General features: G+C 40.5%; 1 protein-coding gene across 3 annotated transcripts in view; it reads left to right on the top strand.

Moving 5' to 3' along the window:
- SORCS1 (sortilin related VPS10 domain containing receptor 1) overlaps positions 1 to 25,614 on the top strand; it is a 333,563-nt gene that overhangs the window by 177,035 nt on the left and 130,914 nt on the right. For all 3 annotated transcript variants that reach the window (XM_047761867.1, XM_047761868.1, XM_047761869.1), the window contains one exon: positions 9,500 to 9,564. In XM_047761867.1, coding sequence (XP_047617823.1) covers positions 9,500 to 9,564 — 65 coding nt within the window. The remainder of the gene's footprint in view (positions 1 to 9,499; positions 9,565 to 25,614) is intronic.

The following is a 25,614-nucleotide window of genomic DNA, read 5'->3' as shown; positions in this document are numbered from 1 at the left end:
TGTGTGTGTATATATATAATATACTCTAGTGCATTTCCACGACCTCTTACTAATGATGTCATCTATTGGGTGCATGCTCATTTTTTCCTCCTTCAGTGATGTGTTCAAATAAAATATTTGCAGATTGCTGCCCTTGGAATTCTCTTACAGAGTTTAATTTCTCTGGGTCAGATTGTCTCCAGTAGCAAAATGCACAGGTTTCCATTCTTCTATACTCATAAGTGTTCTCCCTTCTTGTCTGAAGTTCTTTGTCCTTTACAGATGTGGGGAGAGAGGGGAATTGGAGAAGCTGTCTCATCTCCTTGTCTTCTACTAATATGGGCCTTCTAGTTGCAAGACCTTCACACCTTCTTCCTCTCACTCTGAATTTAAGATTGGCACAGATATACCCCTCCTGGTGTCCCTAGCATTTTTTTCCCTGTTATACTCTCAGAGATTCAGCCTTCTAAGCACTCTTACTGTCATGGTCTGTGCAGGGGGTGGGCAAAAAGAATTTTCCAGTATAGCAAGGTGAGAGAAAGCAAAGTTTATTGAGGCAAGAGATGCTGCTAGTGCCATGGGACAACGTTCTGATAATCAGGGAGAGTCGACCTCGAGCATGTGGTCGTATCTGTTTTTATAGCCCAGAGAGTGGAGAGGTCTTAAGATATACCTGCTGACCCGCTGATTGGTTGGGGAAAGAGGGGTCTTAAGATATATTTTCTGGTTGATTGGGGGTGTATAATGGCCCAGTAGGGATAGGGTGAGCAGTGAGCCACGCACAGTACCTTTCCTAGTAGGGGGCAAGAAGAAATAGGCCAGGTTGTTCAAGGTGGGGGAGGGGGCGTTGTAATGAGAAAGGTTGGGTGATAACAGTATGGAAATTCTTGTCTTGGCCAGAGGCTTTGAGTTCTCTCTCCTTAAAGAGGCCTTGATGTCCAACACTTACTAAGATGGTATCTGAGTTGTAGGTATTCTAAAATTTAAGAAAAGTCCACATCTCTTCCTCATAAAAACATCCCTAGTCTATACTCTCTATCCCTTTGTCATGTGGGACATATTAAACCCCCTTATTCTTTACTTTCCTGACTATAGAAATATTTTTTGTTTGTTTGTTTTTTAGGGCCACACTCACGGCATATGAAGGTTCCCAGGCTAGGGGTCAAATTGGATCTGTAGCCACTGGCCTACACCACAGCCACAGCAATGCAGGATCTGAGCTGTGTCTGCGACCTACACCACAGTTCACAGCAACGCCGGATCCTTAACCCACTGAGCAAGGCCAGGGATAGAGCCTCCATCCTCTTGGATGCTAGTCAGATTTGTTTCTGCTGAGCCACAACGGGAACTCCCATTCTTGTTTTTATTAATAGTACAGGTTTATTAATATTAAAAATAATACATGCTCCTTGTAAATTACTGATAAGCATAATGATCCCTTAACTATGGCTGCCCAATTCTAAAACTTCTCAGAGGTGATGACCATTATGAGTTTTAAATGTATATTTCCAGCAGCATTTTTTTCCTTTTATATGCATTTTTGCTTTGGGTTAATCAATAGACAGTAGTTAGATAAATTGGGTATTTTCATTTAATAGATTGCAATAAAGTAGTTAGAGATCTCTCTCATTAATTTTATGTTCTGGCATGGAACAGTCTCCAAGATATGTTATTGAGTCAAATTAACAAGTTGCTAAAAATACATAGGGTATGAAACTGCTATAGTTTAAAAAGATAAAAAGAAACTTTATTAAAAAAATATTGTGAACTCCTCTTTTACCTTGATCCTAAACTCTTTGATCATTTAAAGTGTATTTCTCTATATCTCACTGGACTATCATTTCTGTTTGGGGATCAGGCTCATGATCTGGTCATGTTCCCTGGTTTCTCTCAGATCTTCTCATCTGTATTCAGGAAACAGGGAGAGAGATGGGAGAGGCCATAAAAATGGGAAAATAAGAATGAAACAGGAAATGCCACCAGTGGTCTAAGAAGAAATGTTATTACATTAGAAAAAGGGAAAGTGGAAGGGGAGGGAAGCATTATAGAAGAATGGTCTATCCTAACTGGTTTAAACCTTGGTCATATTGATGTCTGGATATTAGTGCAAGTTCAAGTGCCCAAGGAGCAGTGAGGGCAAACTAAACGAACCATCGGAATTTGGAACTGAGAAAGATTTATTGTAGGTTATGCAAGGAGACAGGTGGCTTGTTGCCCTGCAGAAGCCTGAACTCCCCAACCCAAAATTGTAAAGCCTTTTATTTATTTATTTATTTATTTATTTATTTTGCCATTTCTTGGGCCGCTCCCATGGCATATGAAGGTTCCCAGGCTAGGGGTCAAATCGGAGCTGTAGCTGCCAGCCTAAGTCAGAGCCACAGCAACGCATCTGCAACCTACACCACAGCTCACCGCAATGCCGGATGGTTAACCCACTGAGCAAGGGCAGGGATCGAACCCGCAACCTCATGGCTCCTAGTCGGATTTGTTAACCACTGCGCCACACCAGGAACTCCTGTGAAGCCTTTTAAAAGCCAAGTGGCAATTGCGGGGGGTGGGGGGCGGTTGGTTTCAGGGTAAGTGATCAGCTTGTGATCAGCTTGTGCACAGTTCTCTGATTGGCTAATGGTGAGATAACACTATCTGATTGGTTGATGATGGGGTAACAGCAGGGTGTCACAAGGGTTCCTTAGGAGCCTGTAGGCTTGGGGACTACATGCTCATGAATATCAGATAGTTAATTTCTTCCATTTGGTAGGGGTTTTAGCATCCATAAAACATCTCAGGAAATGTACATCAGGTGCTATTATCTAGATATTTCAGAGAGGGACTAAAGCAGAGGACATGGAAGAAGGACCTGCCCTGGGAAAGCCCCCTAGGTTCATGCTGGGTTACAGGGACAGACATGCTACTTATTTCTAAGCATTTTCATTGCCCTTTTAACATTCAGCTTTATTTCTACCCAGCAGTTCAATTTCTAATCAGTAACAAACATCCTCACCTCCCACACCCTCCTGAGCCTTAGGCATTCCCTCATTCTGGGCCAGACACCCCACTCCTAACTTTGCTCTCCTGCACACACACTCTCTGTCTGTCTGTCTGTCCTACATTTTGTTATTGATATATAACCTAGCAGTCAGGCTTCTGGATTAGGGAGTAAGAATGACATGGTGTAGAATTTAATGAGTTTAAGGATGTTGGTCGTGCTGATTCTCAGAAACCAATATGCATTCAAGAAACTAAGCATCATTTTTTGTTTGTCTATTTATTTGTTACTTGTAGTAGCCACCCTTGCTTCTGGGAAACCAGTGTAACAATGTGGAGACCAGAGGAAAACATTTTCTGGGCTTGAGGGAGAATTAAAATGCTACCTTCGGAGTTCCCGTCGTGGCGCAGTGGTTAACGAATCCGACTAGGAACCATGAGGTTGCGGGTTCGATCCCTGCCCTTGCTCAATGGGTTAAAGATCCGGTGTTGCTGTGAGCTGTGGTGTAGGTTGCAGACGTGGCTCGGATCCCGCATTGCTGTGGCTCTGGCGTAGGCCAGTGGCTACAGCTCCGGTTTGACCCCTAGCCTGGGAACCTCCATATGCCGCGGGAGTGGCCCAAGAAATGGCAAAAAGACAAAAAAAAAAAAAAGAAAAAAGCCACCTTCAGACTGCTTTGCATTTTTTTTCCTCATTACCCCCACAGGGACAGGAGATGAGACCTCAGGCCAAGCTACTATGGTCTCCAAAGGAGACAGTTTGGGGGGTGGGGGGATGCGCTGGGGTTGTGGGATGGAAATCTATAAAATTGGATTGTGATGATCATTGTACAACTACAAATGTAATAAATTCATTGAGTAATAAAGAAAAGAAAAAAAAAAGTAAACATTGCAGCAGTAGCCAGACTTTCCTGGTAATATTTGTCTTGAGAGCCTAACTAAGCATTGGGTAAAGAGGAAACCCTTGACTGCGGCAAAAATCAGAGTATCCAGCTACTAATCCTTGGATTGTTTATGGAGAGAGCCTGCAGGAACCTGAATGTTCCATGGAGAGCAAACAGAAGGAGGGCAGGTGTCTCTCCCCAGCCTCCATTCCTCTTCACATCCCTCCTCATTCCTCCCTCGGCCATTAGCAGCAAGTCTAAATCTAAATAAATAGGTGCTATCCCGACACGGTGTTTATTTTTTAATACTTGCTCTGCAGTTATCTCTATCAGGACATTTTGTGGCTCTGCAGCCTTTATTGAGCAGTATATTAAACTGGTATAAACTCAGACAAAATGCCAGGGGAATGATAAACTGGTGACATTTTTGAGTTTCTCTGTAGAAAATGTCTACAAAGGCTGCATTTGGCTGATTGTATTTCAGAAGACTGATAGTGCACTGCTAACTTCGTGGAGCCCTATATCAGAGAGTGAGTGTTTTATTTGCATTCTTGACTATGAAAATCCTTAGATTTTATTCCAAAACTGCTCCTAAATGTGAGCAGCAACTGAAGATACAGGAAGCATAGAGGCAGGAGGCTAGCTTTGTCTCATTTGTATCAACAGAGCTGGATCTAGCTTGGCCTGAGGGCTTTCACCTTAGACTTTCTTGGGCAGGGAGACTTATGCATAGATAAATGGGGATACAAGTTCTTCTTTTCAGTGATTTATAAACTTCTGTGCATAACTTTTTTTTCAGTGATTTATAAACTTCTGTGCATAACTTTTTTTTTCAGTGGCATCCCATGGCTTTTAGTATCAAATACAAAACCTTGGCATGCTGCATGCAATGCCTCAGTTTTCATTTTATTTTCTACCTCTCTACTCTGAAAACATTAGATCTTCCATGTTGACTTACTGGTTCATGCATCTAGGGATCATCCTCTCTCTGACCTGGTGCCTTACTACTTGATGTTTATCTGGAATGTTCTTCCACCACCTCTATCCATTGGTCATATTATTGTATATCCTTGAAGATTCAATCCATTGACTCTAAAGGCTTCCTGGACCCTGTGTCTTCAGATACCACATTGAATATTAGAACCTTTGTTTCATTGGATTGCTGTCTCTCCCATAGCTCTAATGGTCATAACAGCAGGAAATCTGTAGCCCTTGTTCTTATCACATAATAAAGCATTAGAATGTTTCACCTAATAAATGATTTTATTTATTCCTGTGGTTGATTTCTAGACCGTTGACTCATGTTTTGTCTTTTGATTTATGATGGTAAATCTTTGCTGCTAATGGAAGACCCATGATATCCCAAGAAGCTTTTATTACCAACATCAATTTTAATTTTCACATGAGGATTAATTTTCACATGAGGATTAATTTTCCCCACCAAACAACACACACCCTTGCTGTGGGCCAGCAATATGCTAGGTGGTTTAAGATGTATATTCGAGGAAAACTTACTACCATCTCATTTTATCCTTAAAAGATAAAATAAGATAAAAGCCCAGAGCTGTGAAGTAACTTACAAATGTCATACATACACATTAATTGATAAATGCTGAAATGGCTGGTTTTGCACTTCTCCTTTATCCAAAAGCATTCAGAAGACATTTATTGAATATCTGTATATGATAAGCATGGTGCATGGCCCAAAAATGCAAAAAGATTTGAGCTTATCTGTCAATCAGAGGGACAGGCAAATGAGTCACCACTTGAAACATGGCCTAATTTATGCTGTGCAGAAGTATGTGCACGGTTCTGGAAGCCTCAGAAAGGATAACCATCTTAGCTTAAGTGGCACCCCCACTGGGAGGACTTTTCAACTTCACTCATCTACAGCAGAGCCACAGACCAGAAGCATTGAGAAGGCGGAGGTAGGGTAAGAGGTTATTCCAGGCAGAGGCACCAACATTTGCAAGGGCGTGAAGATGTTCCTTCCCTTCTCTGAAATTTAGCTCAAGGAGGGAATTCATTTTCCCAGTTAGACATAAAGATGATATGAAGATATGCAAGATACAGCCACCTATTGTCTCTTTATATAATTAAAGGAATCCTGCACCCGGATTTTTTCATCTCATTTTTATAGAGAGATTCTTTATGAAGCCCAGAATTGGATAGTATAGTAAATATTGACCAGGGTAAAAGTGTCTATATATTTATTGAGGAAACCTTTTCCATGCTCTGGTAAGCACAGAGAATACAGTGACAAAGAAAAACAGAGCACTTGCCTTTGGGGAGTTCAGTGTTTATGCAAAGACATCCAGAAAATTATTATGAACCATGACAGGGATGTATACAGGGCAATCTAGAAACATAAAGCAGAGGTGCCCAAACCTCTGTGCTCAACACCTAAAGTCAGTTACTTACATGATTGGGTAAAGAACCTTGAAGCCATCCTTGAGCTCTTACTCCCAAAAATCAGATCAAGAGAATATTTTTGATTAAATTTTATATTTATGCTGATTTTCTTTGATTTATTATTTTTAGCTTTATTGAAGTACGACAGACACATAGAATTATAATATGTCTATTTCAAGTGTACAACATGACGACTTGATATACATATACAAATCATATGATTTGATTTCACAAAGTAGAAAGGAATTCCATAACCTTAACACATCCATCACCTCACATATTTACCATTTTTTGTGGATAAGAACGCTTAAGTTCTACTGTCTTAGCAAATTGCAGTTACACGATACAATATTCAGTTGTATTCACCATGTTGTACATTAGACCTTCTTCATCTTGCACACTCTTACTGTTCTCTCCCCTTTCCCCACCTGTATCCCTGCTGCCCAGCCTCTGGCAACCACTTACCATCATCATCATTAGTAAGAACAACAGTTGATCTTAAAGCATACAGAAAACCATTCGACGCCTCAGTTTCAACCAAAATGTATAAATGGGCTAGAAAATGATACTCTGCAGGTCATCTGCAGTGCGTGTTTCTGCAAAGTGTCTGGTTAGTGACAGCACCATTAAAACCAGCACCTCCATGGACATTTAACATTGTTTGGTTCAGCTCTTGAATTCACCAGTGCCCCAAAGTGAAAGCAGCTATAATTCTTTATAATCTGTGACTACATATCTAGAGGTACCCTAGACCTCCAGGAAAAAGGGCAAGCACATCAGCAAATAAAAGTTGTTGGAAACACTGTGGTCTGACTTTAAAATTTTATTTAGTTGTTGCAGTTATTTTACTCTACGTGGGAAAAAAATTTAGGCGGGGTAAGGGAATTGGTTAGCCACCATTGACTTTGGAAAGACAAAGGACTCTGTTTTGGTTCTGTCTCTTTCCATTAGTTGATAAGAGGGAAATGTCACTTGAAACGATAGCTCTTGCCTTTAGAGATAATAAAAGATTAAGAGACTCCTGTTTTTATTTATATGGGGTCATGTGCATATGGGAAGATGCAACTGGATACACAAAAATCATTGTGCCTCCTATTGACAATGACCACAAACCAAGGAGGGGTAGGTTTGCTTGCTAGTTGCAACACTGTGTTTCTGGACCCCAGCTTCTGGGAGTCATAGTTGCTGGTTATTTGAAGGAAAAAATTTGCAGCAGATAAGGTGGGAGGTGAACAGTAGGTTACTACCCAGTGATAATTTGCAAAAACCAGTTACCTGCTAAGATTTCTAGTTTGAATGTTGCCAGAAGAGAGTTTGTTTTCTTTTTTAATGCTCATGACTGTGACCTTGGCAGTAGAGGTCACTTCCGAGTCCAATCAGTGCTTCACTATGGCAAGTGGAGAGCTGCCTTATCCAGACAAGCAGTCACTAAGGCACTTGACCAAAATGATAATGGCAAAAGTGTCACTGTCTAACTGTGCTCAGATTCTAACCAGGCCAAATGTCTATGTGCATGCCCCTGTCTCTTTGAGGGGAATTGTAAAACCCTTGTTAGGACATTTATGCTTTCTGGGAAAAAAAAGAGCAGAGTTTAATGTTTCTAGCATAGGCTCTGAATTTCAGGCTGTGTATCAATCAAAGAAAAGTTGACAGTGATAATAGGGCTTTAAGGAGATTTCTTAGGATGAAGAGAGACTAAGTTTGCAAGGCTTCAGACACTTTGAGTTGGGAAGATGAGTTCAAATAAGAAGAGTTCTGGGAATGCCCTGAGGACAATGATTAAATCACTTCAAAGAGCTCAAAGACCGTTATACACTCTCCCTACCTTCCTCCCCTCCTTATTCCTTCTTTCCTTCATTCTTTTCTTCTGTTATTCATCATTTGACTATCTATTGTATTGTAACTCAGGCATTATTTTATGCATATATATGCATATTCATATAAAAATATGAAGTGTTTAAAACAAAGCTCCTCCAATGGCTCTCAGTTTGGAATGTGTTGGGGGGAGCTGCTGTAACATGGAGAAAGACACAAAAATAATTATTTATAACAAAGCTTTACAGGATTTATATAAAAAAGAAATATTTGTTGGAAGGAAGAGAACGGTTTTCCTGGTGACACTGAGAAATAGCAATGGAGGAAGCGACTTTCTAGATGTGTCTTAAAATAAAAGTCAAAGAAGACAAGGTGAAACTGGAGAAGGGCCTTTCAAGCTGAAGAGAAAAACATACAGAGGCTCACAGGGGCCTGAGGAAAGAAACAAGGCACCTTCAGGGAGGGGCAGGAGATGGGGTGGCTAAATCAAGGTGGGTCTTGGGTACCCTGAGTCCTGGACTTAATGTGTGTTTTTTAACATCTGCGTTTTCTCACATGGATTAGATGGCTGGGTTGAGTGGCTCAGGGCAGGCAGAAGGAGACCAGTTTTAACGCATGTTACTGTTTTCTATGTGGAAATGGAACAGATTAAATGAAAGCTCTGCAAATCTGATGAAAAAAAAGTCTATAGACAGTCCCAAGTGTAATTAATCTTGCTGTATGAAAGTCTTAGAGTATGATTGTCCATATGAACTTATGTAACAGAATAATATTTTCTACTTAATATGGCTCACTGCAAGATTAAGTAAACAATATGTGCCTTCAAGGCATTTTAAATAGACTTGTGTTTTACTTACACGTGTGGTTTCTGGCACATACCTTACGGTGTGGTGCATTTGCATTTCCCCCTTCATACAAGTTCAACAATATAGAAAATGGTGACTCTATGCTATTCTGGCCACTGTATCGGTTGGGTCATATGGTGTGTTCATAGGGTAATAGTAGATAGTTATGCAATTTTTAAATGAAAAAAAAAATTAATTAGATCTGTTTTCAATGTAAATCACTGTTCAAGTCACCCAGCTAAAACAGCCTGCCTGGCATCTGCCTGATAAGTCTTGAAAGTTTAATACACTGTGGGTGAGATTGTTCCATATGACAAGCATGGGACTTATTTGCAAGTCTGAGCTAATAATACACAATATCCTTGCCGGAGTTAAGCCTGGCCTTCATCAAATATAGGTTTCATTATCGTTTTTATTTGAAGTAGAAATTTTACTGTCAGGCTATATAAATACGTACAGTAGATGTATTCCAAGGATGGTGGTTTTAGAATCCCGTGGACACTAGCGGTCTGTGGGCTCAGTTGAGAGTTTCTAAGGCACATGGAAATTAATTAATGTTGATGTTTCTCCACCATTTAGGTCTGTGATGGGGTCAAACAAGGAACCAGATCTTGTGCATCTCGAGGCCAGAACTGTGGATGGTCGTAAGTAAAGCAACTTTTCCACCATGATAATGTTTTATCAATCTGCCATCAATCAAATCTGCATTAAAGGAAATCACAGCTGCAATAATCTAAGTCATTTGGAATTGAGGACATTTTTTTTGTCCTTTGTAACCTAAAATTGTCTTAATAATTCTCAATGATTCTCATCCAATCAAGTTTTTTTTTTTCTTTGCAAGTGTTGAGAAAATTCCAAAATGCCTTTTTTCTAAAGTTAACAGTTATTATTGTGTTATTGCTGCTGTTTTGTTTTGATTTATTTTTCCAATTTCCTTATTTTTATCATATATTATCCAGGCACCACCTCACTGTTTTTCATTTGTTTGGTTTTTTGGTTTTTTTTTTGCTTTTTAGGGCCACACCCATGGCATATGGAGGTTCACAGGCTAGGAGTCTAATCAGAGCTTCAGCTGCCAGCCTATGCCAGAGCCTCAGCAACACCAGATCCAAGCCATGTCTGTGAACTACACCACAGTTCACAGCAACGCCAGATCCTAAACCCACTGAGTGAGGCCAGGGATCGAATCTGCAACCTCATGGTTCCTAGTTGGATTGTTTCTGCTGCACCACAATGGGAACTCCTGTCTCACTGTTTTGATGAGAGATGCCAAAAGCACTTGGAAAGGACTGAGAAAAAAAAAGAATCATCCCAAATATTCCCGTCATAGAGGGCAGGAGGGAAAAGTCAGTTGGTGGTTCTGAACAACCTCAGTTAAGTTGGTGACAGTGGACAACCACACTTCCTGTGGGCTTTGTGGCTTTAGCACACAATAAAGAGGAGGGTTGCAAATCCAGGATCCAAACCCATGTCTGAGTCACTCACAAATTCACTATCAGAGAGACAAGGAAATATTTGGCTTGAGCAAGAAAGAGGAAGAGAGTACAGTAGGGAGAGCAGAGTATTTTCTCTCTAAAGCCATGAGTGAAACATCAGGCAGTTATAAGTAGGTGGACTTTGCTTGGATAATGTGCTTCCCTTGATGAAGTCTGCAATTTAGTGTAAGATGCTAAAGAGTAGTTAAGGAAAATGAGTGGAGAGTCTGGAGAGTTGGGGACCATTTTGTTATTTCCTCCATTATATCCTTTTCTAGGTAATTTCAGCTCCTCCCTATATCTTCCAAGGCCATCTTTATGTGAATGATCAGCATTTCCAGTTGTTCGAAGTTCCAATTTTCCCTGTTTCTTAGTTTGATTCTAATTGTGACTGTAATTAACAGACACTTTCTTTAATAATGTATATACCTTGGTTTCCTTGTCTGGAAAAGGATAATTACAACCTCATATATCTTATGAGCATTAAGTGAATTAATAGATGTAAGTGCTTAAATGGTATTTAAAATGCCTTGTTTAATGAATGATAGCTGTTAGCACTTATCAAGCATCATCACATCATATTTCACTCACCTCTAATGAGAGAGTAAGCTTTTGAATACATGGATTATCTCTGTCTCATTCGAGATAAAAACTAGGTTTTAATATAAAAACTAGGCCAACAATAGAGATTTGAGGAATAATTGGAAAGTTTAATTTACGTTAACCTGATTAGTATAGTTTGATTTCCATTTTTGGTACTATCATATTTTTCAAGTTGCTTTTCATCATATTATCCATGTTTATAATTGCCTTGGACTGCATGATTCTAAATATTTAAAAAAAATGAATATCAGAAAAGTTCACTTGCTTATTGTGTGATCTTTAAAAAGTTACTTAAACTCTTTAGTGCCTCTGTTTCCTTACTGTAAATTAAACAAGTTAATGATAATGATTCTTGTAGTAGCTAACATTTACTGAGCACTTGCCTCGTACTAAGAATTATGCCAAAGTATCCTTCCATACTTTTTCATGGTTAATCCTCCCAACTTGTAAGTTGGGTGAGGATTTTACAGGTGAAGAAACCAAGGCACAGAAAGTTTAATATATTTAAACAACAGCACCATGGATGTCATTCCCTTTCTTTGGCCCTGAGGATCTCTAGAAGGGGATACTGCTGGGCTCCAGATGGGCACTGCAGGTGAAAAGGAAGAAGAGAAATGAGATAAATGTGTAGAAGGAAAAAGGGAGAAGAGTCAGATGAGAAGAAAGACGTCTGGAGTGTAGAGAAGGAATGCCGGAGTCCAGCTCCAGCAGCCGGGGATTCCTGTGGGGATGGTCAGCAGATGCACACGTAGACAGCCTCTTTGTCCCTTCTTTCAGGGCGCTGGACCGGTCAAATTTTATTAGCATAAGTGGTTGATTATATAGACAGTTTTTCACTACAGATTACGTCATAGTGTTAAAAGTACATTGGTTAACTATTAGGCTTTGTTTTTTGATCACATGGTATAGTAGCAATACGTCATGTTTCAAAATCTTCAGTTTAACTAAATTTAGTGAGTGCAATTCAAGGACAAACAGGCACAGCATATCATGTGGGAAAGAGGAGACCCAGCACCAACTATCTCATGGCCAGCCAACTTATACAAGCTGAAGAGGCCACAAACATAACAATTTTTGTCTTCAGACTAGTGTCTATCTTCAAAGTGTCCTTGGCAGGGAGACAGTGTGAGAAAATACAAATCAACTTAGCCAGCTACCACTAAAAGTTTCTAAAATCAAGCACAAAACTCACAGCTGGGTTTCTTTTGATCAAGAATAATATATGTCTAGCTTCTATAGAACTCATTAAAATCCTAACTCTAAAGTTTTCTGTATAACTAGTTAGTAGATAAACACTCTTTTAATTAAGTTGGATTTAAATAGGGGAAAGTCCTTCAGGATGAAATTCTTATTATACTATTATTGTAATTTTGTTAAATCACAAATCACCACAGGAAAATAAGAATAGGAAATAAGAATAATAAGTAAATAATCAGGAAAGATTGAGGAAAACTGAATAACAAAACAACAGGAAAGACTAGGTCACCCGAGAAACAATCCATGTTCTCAGGCACAAACTTGGAAATTGTTTTCCCAGGAAAGCGCCAATTTTTCCCCATCAACATCAAAATGAGAGCTGTGTAACCTGAGGCCTGCCCTCGGCTTGTACTGTGCAGGCAGGCTTTCATTCTGACCAGAAGCCCACCTTTGGCATGCACCATTCAGGCAGGCCCCTTTTTCTGATTAGGAGCCTGCCCTCAGTTTTGTACCATTCAGGCAAGCTCCCTTCCTTGGCTCCTTGCATCTTCTCGGCTCCCTGCAAAGGAAGAGAATGGCCTCTCCAGTTACCGCAGCCAAGTTGTTCAGCACTGAACCAGAGCGTGATCTAATTTTTGAGACCTTTCCTGTTAGGGAAGTAGCCCTCACAATTTCGAAAACTTTATCCTCACTGACACTGAGCCTGTCTACTCTCCTCCACTCTTCTGACGGGAAGGCACATGATACCGATTATTTACCGGCTTACAGCTAGAAGAAGCTGGTCACCCCTGCCATCCAAACTTTCCAGAGACCACACCTACTCCATTACTATGCACTCACAGGGAGATTTTTTATCTCCAGAGGCTCCTTTCCCCTTTTGGGGAATGAATATATTCTTTGGCAGAATCAGTGGGGGGAACAGATCAGAGTCCAAGCTCACCATCTCCATCCTCTTTTATAAACTGAGGCAGGGCTGTGATAGGTAAGATGCCCAGACTGTACCAGACATAGAATAAACTCAACAGGTTAGAGCTTCTTTCCCACCTCTTAGTGTGCTCTCTCTGGTGGTGACCAGATCTGATAATATTGTCTTGGATTCCAAGGTCTAGTTCTTGGTACACCATAGTCAGAGCTGTCTTTTTCCTAAGTCAGAAGTTGCCATGTTCTCCACTTAAAGCTTTGTTTTACTTCCCATTGCTCTAATAATAAAGAACCAAGTTCTCACCTGTAGCTGCAGCATAATCTGATGCCTGCCCATTTCTTCAGCCCCATCTCACTCTGTGTCTTTCTCATTCCTCTACAATTCACTTTGGGTTTGCTTCCAATTCTTGGAACCCACAAGGTTCTGTCACCCTATAAGGCTCCATACCTGTTGTTTCCTCTGCTTGAAATACCTTTCTTTCTTCCCCCTCTCCTTTCTTCACTCACCTCTCTGGGTAAGCATCCATTTCTTTTTTTTTTTTTAACATTTTAATTTTGAAATAATTTTAGACTCACATAAAAGTTGCAAAAATAGCACCAAGTTCTTCTGTACCCTTCACCTAGCTTCCTTCAGGGATAACATCCAGTATCACCATAGCAGAACCAGGAAAAGCAACCATTTCTTAAGGAAGTATTTCTTGAACTCCTAATCTAAACCAGCTTATTTTGTTTGCTTTCATCCAATTCTGTTATTTTTCTTTATGATGCTCATCTTAGTTTGACATTACGCATTCCATTTATGTGACTGTTTGATCATGACTTTTCTTCTCTGCCAGCTTATAAATTCTGTGAGGGTAGGTGCCATGTATTCCTTTGTTCAGTATTGCATCTCCAGCACATGCCAGAGTGTCTACATGTAAATGGGGCTTAATAAGTATTTACTGAATGAATGAATGAATGATCACACAGTTGAGCAAGTGTCAGGGTTACCAGCTGGCCACCTAACCTCACTTACCAAGTTGTCTGGAAATTTTAAAGCATTTCATCTTGAACTTTAACATGCAAATGACCCACCTAGGGATCTTGTTAAAATGTGGATTGTGACTCAGTAAGGGCCCAAGAGTCTGCATTCCTAACAAGCTCCCAGGTGAAACCAATGCCACCGATCTGTGGAACATGCTTAGAGTAACAAAGACCCACAACAGAAAACTAATGAAAAAGCTTTAGTGTCCGTCTCCCATGACTACACCCCTTGTTTAGAAAGCTCTAGATGGAATTGATAGCATCCCAGATTGCTTTTATTTCCAAGCTTTGGGGGATAGTGCTGCTTTCTGACTTGTGTCATCTAAGGCATGTAACCCCATATCCTGAAAACAACCAGGCCATCACTTCCTCTGATCTGTACGTTTCTCTCACCCAACATTATTCCTGTGCTCCCTGCAGGTGTGGAGGTTGATAATGCCAAACTGTCATCTCAGGCTCAGCTTTCACAAGGCATGAAAGATATCAGTTCTAATTTTATTTACTTTATTTTACTTTTTTGCAAAGGCAGCATCTTCAAAAACTATCCAAGAGTGAAAATTCAATAAAGGGATTTAATTCGGAAAGTTATCCCTGTCAAAACAAAACAAAACAAAAAAAACCCTGCCAACTTAAATAAAGGATCTATGCATATAACACATGACCTGGCTGAGTATAAAAGAAATGAGATAGTTCTCAGTATTGTATTCCCTCTGTCTGTCTGTCTGTCTGTCTTTCTTCAGGAGAGTCAGTAACCAGGGCCTCAGGTCAAAGGAACATAGAGGAGAAGGAAGAAAAGTACACAGAGAGGTCAGAGGAGCCAGCTATTAGCAAATGTAACTGAGAGTGTATTTATCAAAATCAGACTCCAGGCTGGCCAGTTGCTCCAAGAATTCCAGTGTCTCTGTGTTATCTTTCTCCCCATTCCATGATTGGGACCCTTCTTGTTTTTCTATCTCTTTGCTACTGTTTAGTACAAAATTTAAATATATCCATTGTTTATATTCAATATCCGATAGGCTATATGCCAAAATAGTATCTATTTATATTTTACTTTGAACATTTTTTTTTTTCTGATTTGATGGTTTTAAGAATTTTGTAGCCAATGCACTGAGCATATGACACAGAAAAAAAAAAATCCCCCCTCACTTATTTGGCTCTTCCCCATGAAGTGAATTGCAGATGCTTCTCTGGGCATTTTTTTTTTAATCCAGGCATGGCTGATGTACAATATTATAGTAGTCTCAGGTGTACAAAAAAGTGATTCACTTATACATGTATCTAATTTTTTAAATGATTTTTATTTTTTCTATTATAGTTGATTTACAGTGTTCTGTCAATTTCTACTGTATAGCAAAATGACTCAGTCATATATATGTGTGTGTATATATATATATTTTCTCACATTATCCTCCATCATGTTCCATCCTAAGTGACTGGACATAGTTCCCTGTACTATACAGCAGGACTTTTCCAGATTCTTTTCCGTTATAGGTTATTGTAAGATATTGGTATCGTTCCCTGTGCTATGCAGTAGGACCTTGTTGTTTAATCAGCTTTATATATAGTAGTGTGTATCTGCTAATCCCAAATTCCCAATTCATCCCTGCTCTCCCCCTTTCCTTTGGTATACTCACTGTCTGTGAGTCTTTATCTGGGCTTATTATTTGAAGTTTAATTTTAGTCTCATTTCACATATCTCTAAATCACATTTTATAATTAATTTCTATTTCAATGATAATCTCTCTTGTTGAGGAGAGGTGAACTCTGGAAAGCTTTTGCTCTGTGAGGGTCTATGATCCACATAAGGTTTCTTCCCAACAGTTCTCTGAATGTTGTTCTGAGATGTTCTATAGTTTACAACCACAACAGGGATGTTATTCTCTTCTCGTCCTGCCTTTCTGCCTTGGGAGGCCAGCTAAAGAGCGCAACCTCAATGACAATCAATCATAGCAAGTATTACTGCAAATTTTTGAATATATTTATTGGCTGTGGCATTTGTTATTGGCCCCTGCACTCAACCGAGAACAAATTGACAGGTCCTTATTCAGGAAACAAAGATTTTGCTGTTTAAATACCCTGTGTGTGGGGGGAGACTGAGTGTGTACATGTACACACACTATATACCTAATATATTTAAATTGCTACCCAGTGCATTAGGCTAGTAAAAAGGAAACCTGCGTTCTATTGATTTACTTAATATAAGTACGTGTGTGTGTGTGTGTGTGTGTGTGCATGTAATATATGTAGTTAGAAAATATTGACCAAACTGTTAGATTGAAAAGCTTTGTGAAAAGTCATGTCTTACTTATTCTTGGTTCTAGGTATAGAACATAGCTTAGAATCTGGTGCATTCAATGTATGTTGACTTAATAAATACCTGTGTGTGTCACTGTATGGGCATATCTTCTTAAAGAAGGGCCTGTAGTTGTTCTGTGGTAGCCTAGTGATTACATATCTGGTGTCACTGCTATGGCGCAGGTTCTATCTCTGGTCCAGGAACTTCTGCATGCTGTGGGCACAGCCAAAAGGGGAAAAAAAAAAAAAAGGAGAGGGGACCTTTAACCATAGTATGTAGAGTTAGGGCTAATGGATGAGTATGAGAAACTCAGAGTCTCTGAAATCATGTACCACTTACTATGTGTGTATGTGATTTGGAGGAAAACGACATAACTTTTATCAGGATTCTTTGTGTGGTAATTGCACATGGATCTGCAGTTTTATATCAGTGCTCATCTATGTATATTATCCTGTTAGAGAACCTGCACTACCAAGTTGGGACTTTCTTGCTTCTCCCTTTTACTTCTGAAATGAAAGGCCTGGCTGGTGACCTGAATATTTCTGCACTTGCAGTGATCTGTGCTAGCAGGGACAGGGAACAATTCCTGGTCTCCATGTCTATTTGCATGAGTAACTAACCTTGTAACACCTTGCTGTAGGACTAATCTCTTTCACTGGGGAACCAACAACCTTAGCGCTTTAACCAGTCGTGAAAATACTGCCCCCAAACTCCTTCTGAAGTGGACCTCAAATCAGCATTTTATAAGCGGAGGTAAAAATGAAAGGAAACTCACCACTCTATTCCACCACCATCCCACTCATTCTGGTTGTGGGTGAGAGTGAAACATCTCATTTTTACTTCCCATTTTCCACTCCTGCAATTGAATTGTTGTCTTGAACAGCATGCATATTAATATCTGGATAAGGGAGCACTGCTGAAATACTGTAGGAGCAGAGCATCGCAGACACAGAGACCTCAGTTCTCATCTGTCCTCACTGTATTAACAATGAAGTGGTGTGAGTTCATACAGTAAGCATTTATTACTTTCAGACCAGCAAAAGTAGCGAAAATTGACAGAACACTGAGAACTAGCTGTAATGGGAAAAAAAATCATTTTATACATATATATATATTTTTAAAAAGTAGCACTGACAACAATACAGAAGATAAGCAGTACTCCAGTGTGTCAGGTGAAAAAGAGAATTCACTTCCTGACCTTCATTCTCATTCCCCAAAATTGGTATTAAAAATATTTGTTTTCTTTTTTATTATCCCAGAAATTATTTGGGTTTCCTGGATAAAAGTATTATTTACACGTACATACGCACTCACAAATGTTCATAGTGTAAAACTTTTATGCCAAAGTCTGCGTGAGTACATACAGGAGCAAGTTAAAAATCTTTCCAGCACATGTAAATTTAGCCACTTCGTGGTTAATCACTACATAGAAACCTATTATGTACTCAACTATGATTTTGTTAATCACTGTCTCATTGATAGGCATATAGATATTGGGACATTTAGAATAGTGCTGATTCATTCACATGCACACATATTAACTTATTTGGTTAGAAAGCATTCAAACATGTATAAGCAACCAACACTGCTCAAAGAAAAATTACTGAAGGGAAATCTCTGGGTATGAAATTGTATACATTTAAAATATTACAGACTTTGTCACATTGCCCTCTGAAATAGTTGTAGCATTGCATACTTTTCATTTGTTGTTTGTTTGTTTTGCTTTTTAGGACTGTACCTGCAGCATATGGAAGTTCCCAGGCTAGAAGTCGAATCAGAGCCTCAGCTGCCAGCCTACCCCACAGCTACAGTGAAGTGGGATCCGAGCTACATCTTCCACCTACACCACAGCTCATGTCAATGCCAGATCATTAACCCACTGAGCAGGTCCAGGGATCGAACCCGCAACCTCATGGTTTGTAGTTGGGTTCATTACTGCTGAGCTACAACGAAAGCTCCTCATTACATACTCTTTGAATATGAGAGTGCCTGTGTTTGCAAGCTCTCAATAGTCCATAATATTATGAAGTTTTTTAAACATAACCCATCTGCTGAGCAAAAATGTGGCATGTCCTTACTGTTTTAATTTGCATTTATTTAATTAAGAATGATGTTAAAAATTTGTATTTATTTTTCTTGGCTGTTTGTATTTCGTCTTCAGTGAACCTTCAAGAGATATCACATCTCTTTAATGTTCCTAGAGAACAGCAACACTGGTATTTTTATGCAAGTCTAAAAATACCACACTTGCCACCCCTGCTCCAGCCAGACTCCCAACGCAAGTACACCCACTGGATTATTAGACTACGCATTTCATAGCCTTCACCTACCTTCTCCATCAAACAGTTAATGTATTTAGTAGCTTCTAGGGTGGTGCCTGGGGGGAGGTTAGAAGTTTGCATTTCTGGTTGGCTTCAGATTCTGAAAGGTCCCTGCTACTTCCTGACACGTTTACCAGATACCCTCCCCTCTCCTTTCTGTCCCCAGATCAAGCATCCAGGCTTAATCCGGCAGCACCTAACACTTTTTTCTTTCTAATAGTGTTGTTCTGACCCCATTTTTCATATTGCCCAAGTCTCTTGATTTCAACCACTATTGATTTCTACTTGGCCTCTCTGATGTAGCAGCTAAAGACAGACCTGAAAACCAACAAGAAAAGGATGAAATAAGATAACACAGGCCTCCCCACTCAACGAGGAAAAACCTGACAGTGACAGTGCAGTAACTGACTCAGCTGGGCAGCTTTCAAATTAGGTCCTTTGTATCCATTTCATGCTACATCCCCTGCACCCTCTGTGAGGTTTGTGCCCTTATTTCCCAAGGATGTGAGCACAGAGAAGAAACTTGTCATCTCCAGATCTTAATTCTAGGGCAAAGGACTGGCTTTCTCCAGGGTTCTCAGGCTCCCTCAGGACTCAGCAGTACCAGTCCATATACCATGGATGTGTGGCAGTTTCTAAGGGTTTGGAAATTTCCTCATACTTCTGACTCATGCTTTAAAACACACAAAATTTAAAAGGTAGCATCATAAAGATCTTGGCACTCACTCATACCTCTTCTTTGCCCTATATGTTCTCAAGCAACAAAGGTGCTACAATCATGCATTATAGTCCTATCATTTATCTGATGCTTCTGCACTAGATACTTTTTAGCTGCACTACTTAGAACAATGCTTGGAAATACAGCTTCTTATTATTTTCCTCACTTCAGCTGAGAAAAATGAGGCTACAGTGATTAAACACTTTTGCCATTGCTGAGGGACTAAAATTTGAAGCTGGGTCTGGTTCACTCCAGAACTATTTATTAGCCATTCATTTGAAAAACATAGTTAGACATCCATGCTATGCCAGATGCCCTTCTAGAATAAGGCATAGAAGGGGAAGTTGCAAAAGCCCTGCCCTTGTAGAGCTTAGAGGAGACAGATTATAAGCAAATGCGTAATGCCAGGTGGCGATGTTGGGGACATGGCTCAGATCATCAGTGTTGAAAAATGAAACACATGAACACAGGGAGATTTCGACAAGGTTCTTTACTTCTGCAGAAGGGTGCGGGTACTCCAAAAAGCGCACACACCGAACAAAGGACCCTCCCCTATTTATTCCTAACGCAGGTGCTTTACCTGTCCCCTTTCCATAGGTCAGGTCAGGGTGCACATTCTTCCTAGTTGGCTAACTTGAAACAAATTGTTACTGGGAGAAGAGGGAAAGAGGAGGCGAGGTCCCAGCCGAAACCAGAGCAAAATGGAGTAACCAAGATTTCCTTTGATAGAAAAGACATTATGTTACTTTCCACAGTGATAAGTTCTAGGACGCAAAACAAAGCAAAGTCTAGCCAGGGAGTGATTGAGAGCTGTCAAAGAAGGAAGCTCTGATGAGATGGCATTTGGTATTTCAGCCAAGTCCTTATGGAAATAAGGAAGAGACCTGGGCCAGCCAGGTGGAACAGCATGTGTGAAGGGTTGAGTATCTGGGCATGCTTGGCATGGCTGAGGTACAGCAGGGAGGCAAGGTGACTGGAGGACAGAGAGGGCAGGCAAATGTGTTGTCCCTTTGTGTTTATATCACCTTGGAAGGCAAATATTATGCCTTATTGATCTTTACTGAACATTTATCATGCTTCAAGTATGATATTCAGTATTAAAAGTGATACAAACAGAAAGTAAGTGAAGAAGTAGTGGATTGGAATACCCACATGTCTCAGAGGCTGTGCCTTGAACTGACTTTCTGCTCTGACATTAATCATATAACATATATAAGTAAATACTGCATGTCCCTCCCTTCAAAAAGCCCTGGGGAAGACATGCTGCATATTTTCTCCACCATGCACAAAACTTTCATTTCTTCCTGCCTCCCTTCCCTCCCTCTTCCTATTTTCTTCCTTTCCTACTTTGTTCTTTTCGCCGTCTCTTTCCCTTTTTCTTTTTCTTCCTCTCCCCTACCCTGCCCCTTTTCTTTGTAAAACTTAGTTTGGAAAGTTTCTGGAACAAATGTGCTTTTTGGATTTTCATGGCCGGGTGTGACTTTATGGACAGCTTGGTGTTCTAGTGTGGTTTTCCCACAAAACAGATGGCCCCCCTTCCCCAGGCCCATATCCCATTCTCTCTCAGACCTCTGCTCTGGCCCAGTGCTCCTGCTTTCAGGAATGGTGCTTTCTTCCAGGCAGAGTTCCAAGCAAACTTCCAAGTTTTTGTCAGCTTTTCCATGGCTGTCCCCATGCTCACGTCACCCCCCTCCCCCGGACCAGGTAGTTGTCCCTCTGAGAGTTGGAGTCAATGGTAAAATACTCTGTATTCTCAAGTGTTTTATAGGCCATGAGTGCACAACAGGTCTACAGCTCTGTGGGATATCAAGTAGCATAAAAGCAGAGTCATAGGAGAAGTCCTGATACAGAGTAGGCCATCTGTAGAGGCTCGAAGGTTAGATGCCTCTCACCTGGGGGCCCACAGCACCTGTACCTGCACCTCTCCCAGGATACACTCACTCCACTGCATCATCCTTGGTAAGTGATTTTCTGGATTCTACTAAATTATTCTATCTTCTTGTTCTCTCTCTTGTCCCCAAGTTCCAGTCCTGCATTTGGCAAAAACCGTGTGACCCCAGACTTTCCATGTAATAATCATGACCTCCTGAATGTCCAATAGGTAGCAATACAAGATAACAGTTAGAAAGTTACACTGGACCAAAATCAAGAGATTCCCTAGAAGAGAGTGATGCCACCGGCTCCTCATGCCAAGGAGAACATTTGATCTAAGCTTATCATTTTCCCAGAAATTTTTTGTCCTCAATATAGTCGTTCAGGGGCTGAGGCTGGAGTCTCACTTTTGAAGATCTCAGGTTCTTTTTTTAAAAATATATTTTATTGAAATATAGTTGATTTACAGTGTCATGTTAATTTCTGCTATACAGCAAAGTGATTCAGTTATATGTATTCTTTTTCATATTCTTTTCCATTATGGTTTATCACAGAATAATGTAGTCCCCTGTGCTTTAGAGTAGGACCTTGTTGTTTATCCATCCTATATAGATAGTTTGCAACTGCTAATCCCATATTCACAATCCATCCCTCCCCAAGCCCCCTCCCCCTTGGCCACTGCAAGTCAATTTTCTGTGTCTGTGAGTCTGTTTCTTTTTCATAAACATTCATTTGTGTGATATTTTACATTCCACATATAAGTGATACCATATAATATTTTTTTTTGTCTTTTTGTTGTTGTTATTGTTGTTGTTGTTGTTGTTGTTGCTATTTCTTGGGCCGCTCCCGCGGCATATGGAGGTTCCCAGGCCAGGGGTCGAATCGGAGCTGTAGCCACCGGCCTACGCCAGAGCCACAGCAAGGCGGGATCCGAGCCGCGTCTGCAACCTACACCACAGCTCATGGCAACGCCGGATCGTTAACCCACTGAGCAAGTGCAGGGACCGAACCCGCAACCTCATGGTTCCTAGTCGGATTCCTTAACCACTGTGCCACGACAGGAACTCCCCATATAATATTTGTCTTTCTCTTTTTCGCTTAGGAAGATCTCGGTTTCTAGCTAGTATCTGTTACAGAGAACTCTAGGATCCTGATGGGAATGAAATTTATTTGAGCACAATTTCGTTGACATGTGTACACCTGTGTGTGTGTGTGTGTGTGTGTGTGTTTGGTGGGAACATTAATAGGAATGTTCTAGAACAAATACTAGGATGGTAGAAAGAACAAAAAATATATATACAGATGTAGGGGCTTTAAAAACTTTTTTAAAGTTGAAAATTAATGGGGGGAGCGAAGGAGACTTTTAGTGCTTAATCTTGCTGGCATAATTTATGGTTTTATTTAAAATTAAACTTTTACAACATGAAGGCATATGAAAGGATTTGGGGCTATTTAAATGTGTTAAATGGTAGAATCAGTGAATAGAGTTCTGGCAATCGTCACTACAGTTTTTGCTTCATCATCTAGTAGCATATCAGCTTGTACAAATCTCCTCCTAAATATGGAGTTCTTCACTTGTAAAAAGTACCTTTCTCTGGATTTTTTACAAAGTTTAAAAGAAAAAAAAAAAGCATGGTATATGATCCCATTAAGCACAGTTCCTGACCCAGAGGAGAGGTTGCTCTGGTTATTTTGGAGGTTAATGCTGCAGTTGCTGTCAATAGAGCCATTCTGGGAAGGGAGAGGTCTGCCTGAGCCTCAGGAAAAACTCTCCAGAAGAAGGCTCAGGAAGTATTTAGATAGGATAATAGGAAAAGAAAAGGCAGTTGAAAGCAAGGGAGCTCTCCGAATGAGCATGAGGTGCCAGCCAGGAATGCACGTGGGGTTTAGAAAAGAGAAGAGCCCTGGAGAAACACAGGGGCCAGCAGCATCATAGAGCTTTGTTGGGGAAGAGTGAGAAGGAAACAGGTTTCAATGGCTAAAATATGGTAACAATGTGTCAGACCTTGAAGTCAGTCATCTGACTTTGAAAATCTATTTTTTTTTTTAAATTCTAAGAACCCTCATTTTATGGAGAAAATGTCTGAAGCCTCATTTGGTAAATGACCTTCTCAGGGTCACATAGCATGTGACAGACAGAGCCCAGACCTAGAACTTCACTCGAAGGGGAGGGAGACCCTGACCAACAAACGTGGCTGCCAGCAGGCCACTCTGGGTGCTGAGCGCCAAGGTGACTGCCTGCCCTCCTCAGAGCCCTAGGTATTTTCCAGTTCTGCCCCAAAAACTACCTCACCTGCCTGCATGGACTGTTTATTATCTGTTAATTATACACAGAGAATGTCTTTGGTGTTTTAAAGAAGTTACTGTAAAAATAGCATTAATCTGAACCCCCCCAAAATGAATATAAAGGAAGATATTGGAGTTCCCATTGTGGTTCAGTGGGTTATGAACCTGACTAGTATCCATGAGTTTGATCCCTGAACTCACTTAGTGGGTTAAGAATCCAGCGTTGCTGTGAGCTGTGGTGTGGGTCACAGATTCGGCTTGGATTGGATCCTAAATTCTTGTGGCTGTGGTATAGGCTGGCTGCTGCAGCTCCAATTTGATTTGACCCTTAACCTTTGATTTGACTTTGACCCTTGATTTGGACTCTGCTGCAGCTCCAATTTGATTTGACCCTAACCCTTAGGTTCACATGTGTGAACCTCCTCGTGCCACAGGTGTGGCCCTAAAAAGACGAAAGGAACGAAGGAAGGAAGGAGGGAAGATGGTCTCAGGTAGAAATCTGTAGTACTTAATAGTTGGTTCCCTTGAGAAACAGTGAGCAGTACTGGTGATGAAAGGGGGGCTTTGATCATGGGGGCACAGTTCCCATTATTTGAGCACAGTCCAGCCAGACCCTGGCTGAACACATTTCTTGAGTCCAGACTGAAGTCCTCACAACCACCTGAAAGATGGTGCCTGTTTATTCCCATTTTACAGACTTGTGAGGTAAAGTGATTTGCCTAGGTCTACCAAGCTAACAGGCCTTGAGCCTGCATTTAAACCCCTGTTCCTCTGCTTCACATCTAGCCTATAAAAGACAGCTTCTTTTCTTTAGTGCAGCACAGATTGGGGGCATGGGAATTGCATTATTCCAAGCAGCAGCTGTTGCAGAGAACGAGGCTGCTTAAAAAGAGCAGCACAGTGTCCTAATTACCTGTGGCAAGGAAAACATCTGTGTGGGGAAAGTAATGAAATTAATTCTAAAGTCTAGCGGTTGCCTACATTAATTGACGTTAATTAATGCCAAATTACAAGATACTTCCTATGGAATCGCATCATACACTCACCAGAATTGAATATGGAAAGAGTTCATCATACTTAATGCTATTACAGCAAGCCCCTAGGGGAAGAAAGAGTGATTGGTCCCTCATTATGAAGTACAGCCAATTTCTTTCTGTTTCATTAGGAGGGGAAAGAGAACAAACCAGGAGCACTTCACCACCGGCAGGCGGCTGGGAATTCATCATTTCCCCTTCAGGTTGCAAATTTCACTTTGAGCCACACTAAGCAAGAAATGGTGGTTTCAGGACCTCTTCCCAGGACTTTTCTTGTGCCCCTCAGTAGTCCATTTTGTAATTCTCAGCTCATGGCATAACTCTGCCTCAGTTGGTGGCTTGAGGAGGGGAGGAAGCTAGGACATGCAGAGGCATTAGAAACGATTCTCTAATTCTTGTGAGTAGGACTGCTGAAACCCACAGGGAGCCTCGGCCCCTTCCCCTGAGAGATGCGGACTAGAGATTTGCACCCTGGTTGTCTGCTTCTCTCCTATCACTGCCTCTCTGCTAGTGGTGACATCTCATATGTATCTTTTATTCACTTTTCCCATGCAAACATACATATGTAGATATCTATATATACCACTTGCGCCAAATTGGGTCCATATGCACGTATTTTGGTAACCTACTTTTAAAAAAAACTTTTATTTTGGAATAGTTTTAGATAAACAGCGATGTTACCAAGATGGTGCAGCTTTAGCCTGCTTCCCCTAATGTTAACATCTTATACAACCGTGCTCTATTTTTTAAAACTAAGAAATTGACATCAATATAACATTATTAATGGTTATTTTTGTGATATAAAATGTATTCAGCATTTCTGTAAATCATATATACTCCAGAAGCAGAATTTTAATAGCAGGCTCTGTATGATCCACAGCCTATTTAGCTGTTTCTCTAATTGTTGGCCATTTTGTTTTTTATGTCTTATAAACAGCACCATACAGC

Source organism: Phacochoerus africanus, chromosome 15, assembly GCF_016906955.1.
Source record: "Phacochoerus africanus isolate WHEZ1 chromosome 15, ROS_Pafr_v1, whole genome shotgun sequence".
Lineage (NCBI taxonomy): Eukaryota > Metazoa > Chordata > Mammalia > Artiodactyla > Suidae > Phacochoerus > Phacochoerus africanus.
This window is presented reverse-complemented; position numbering and strand designations above follow the sequence as displayed.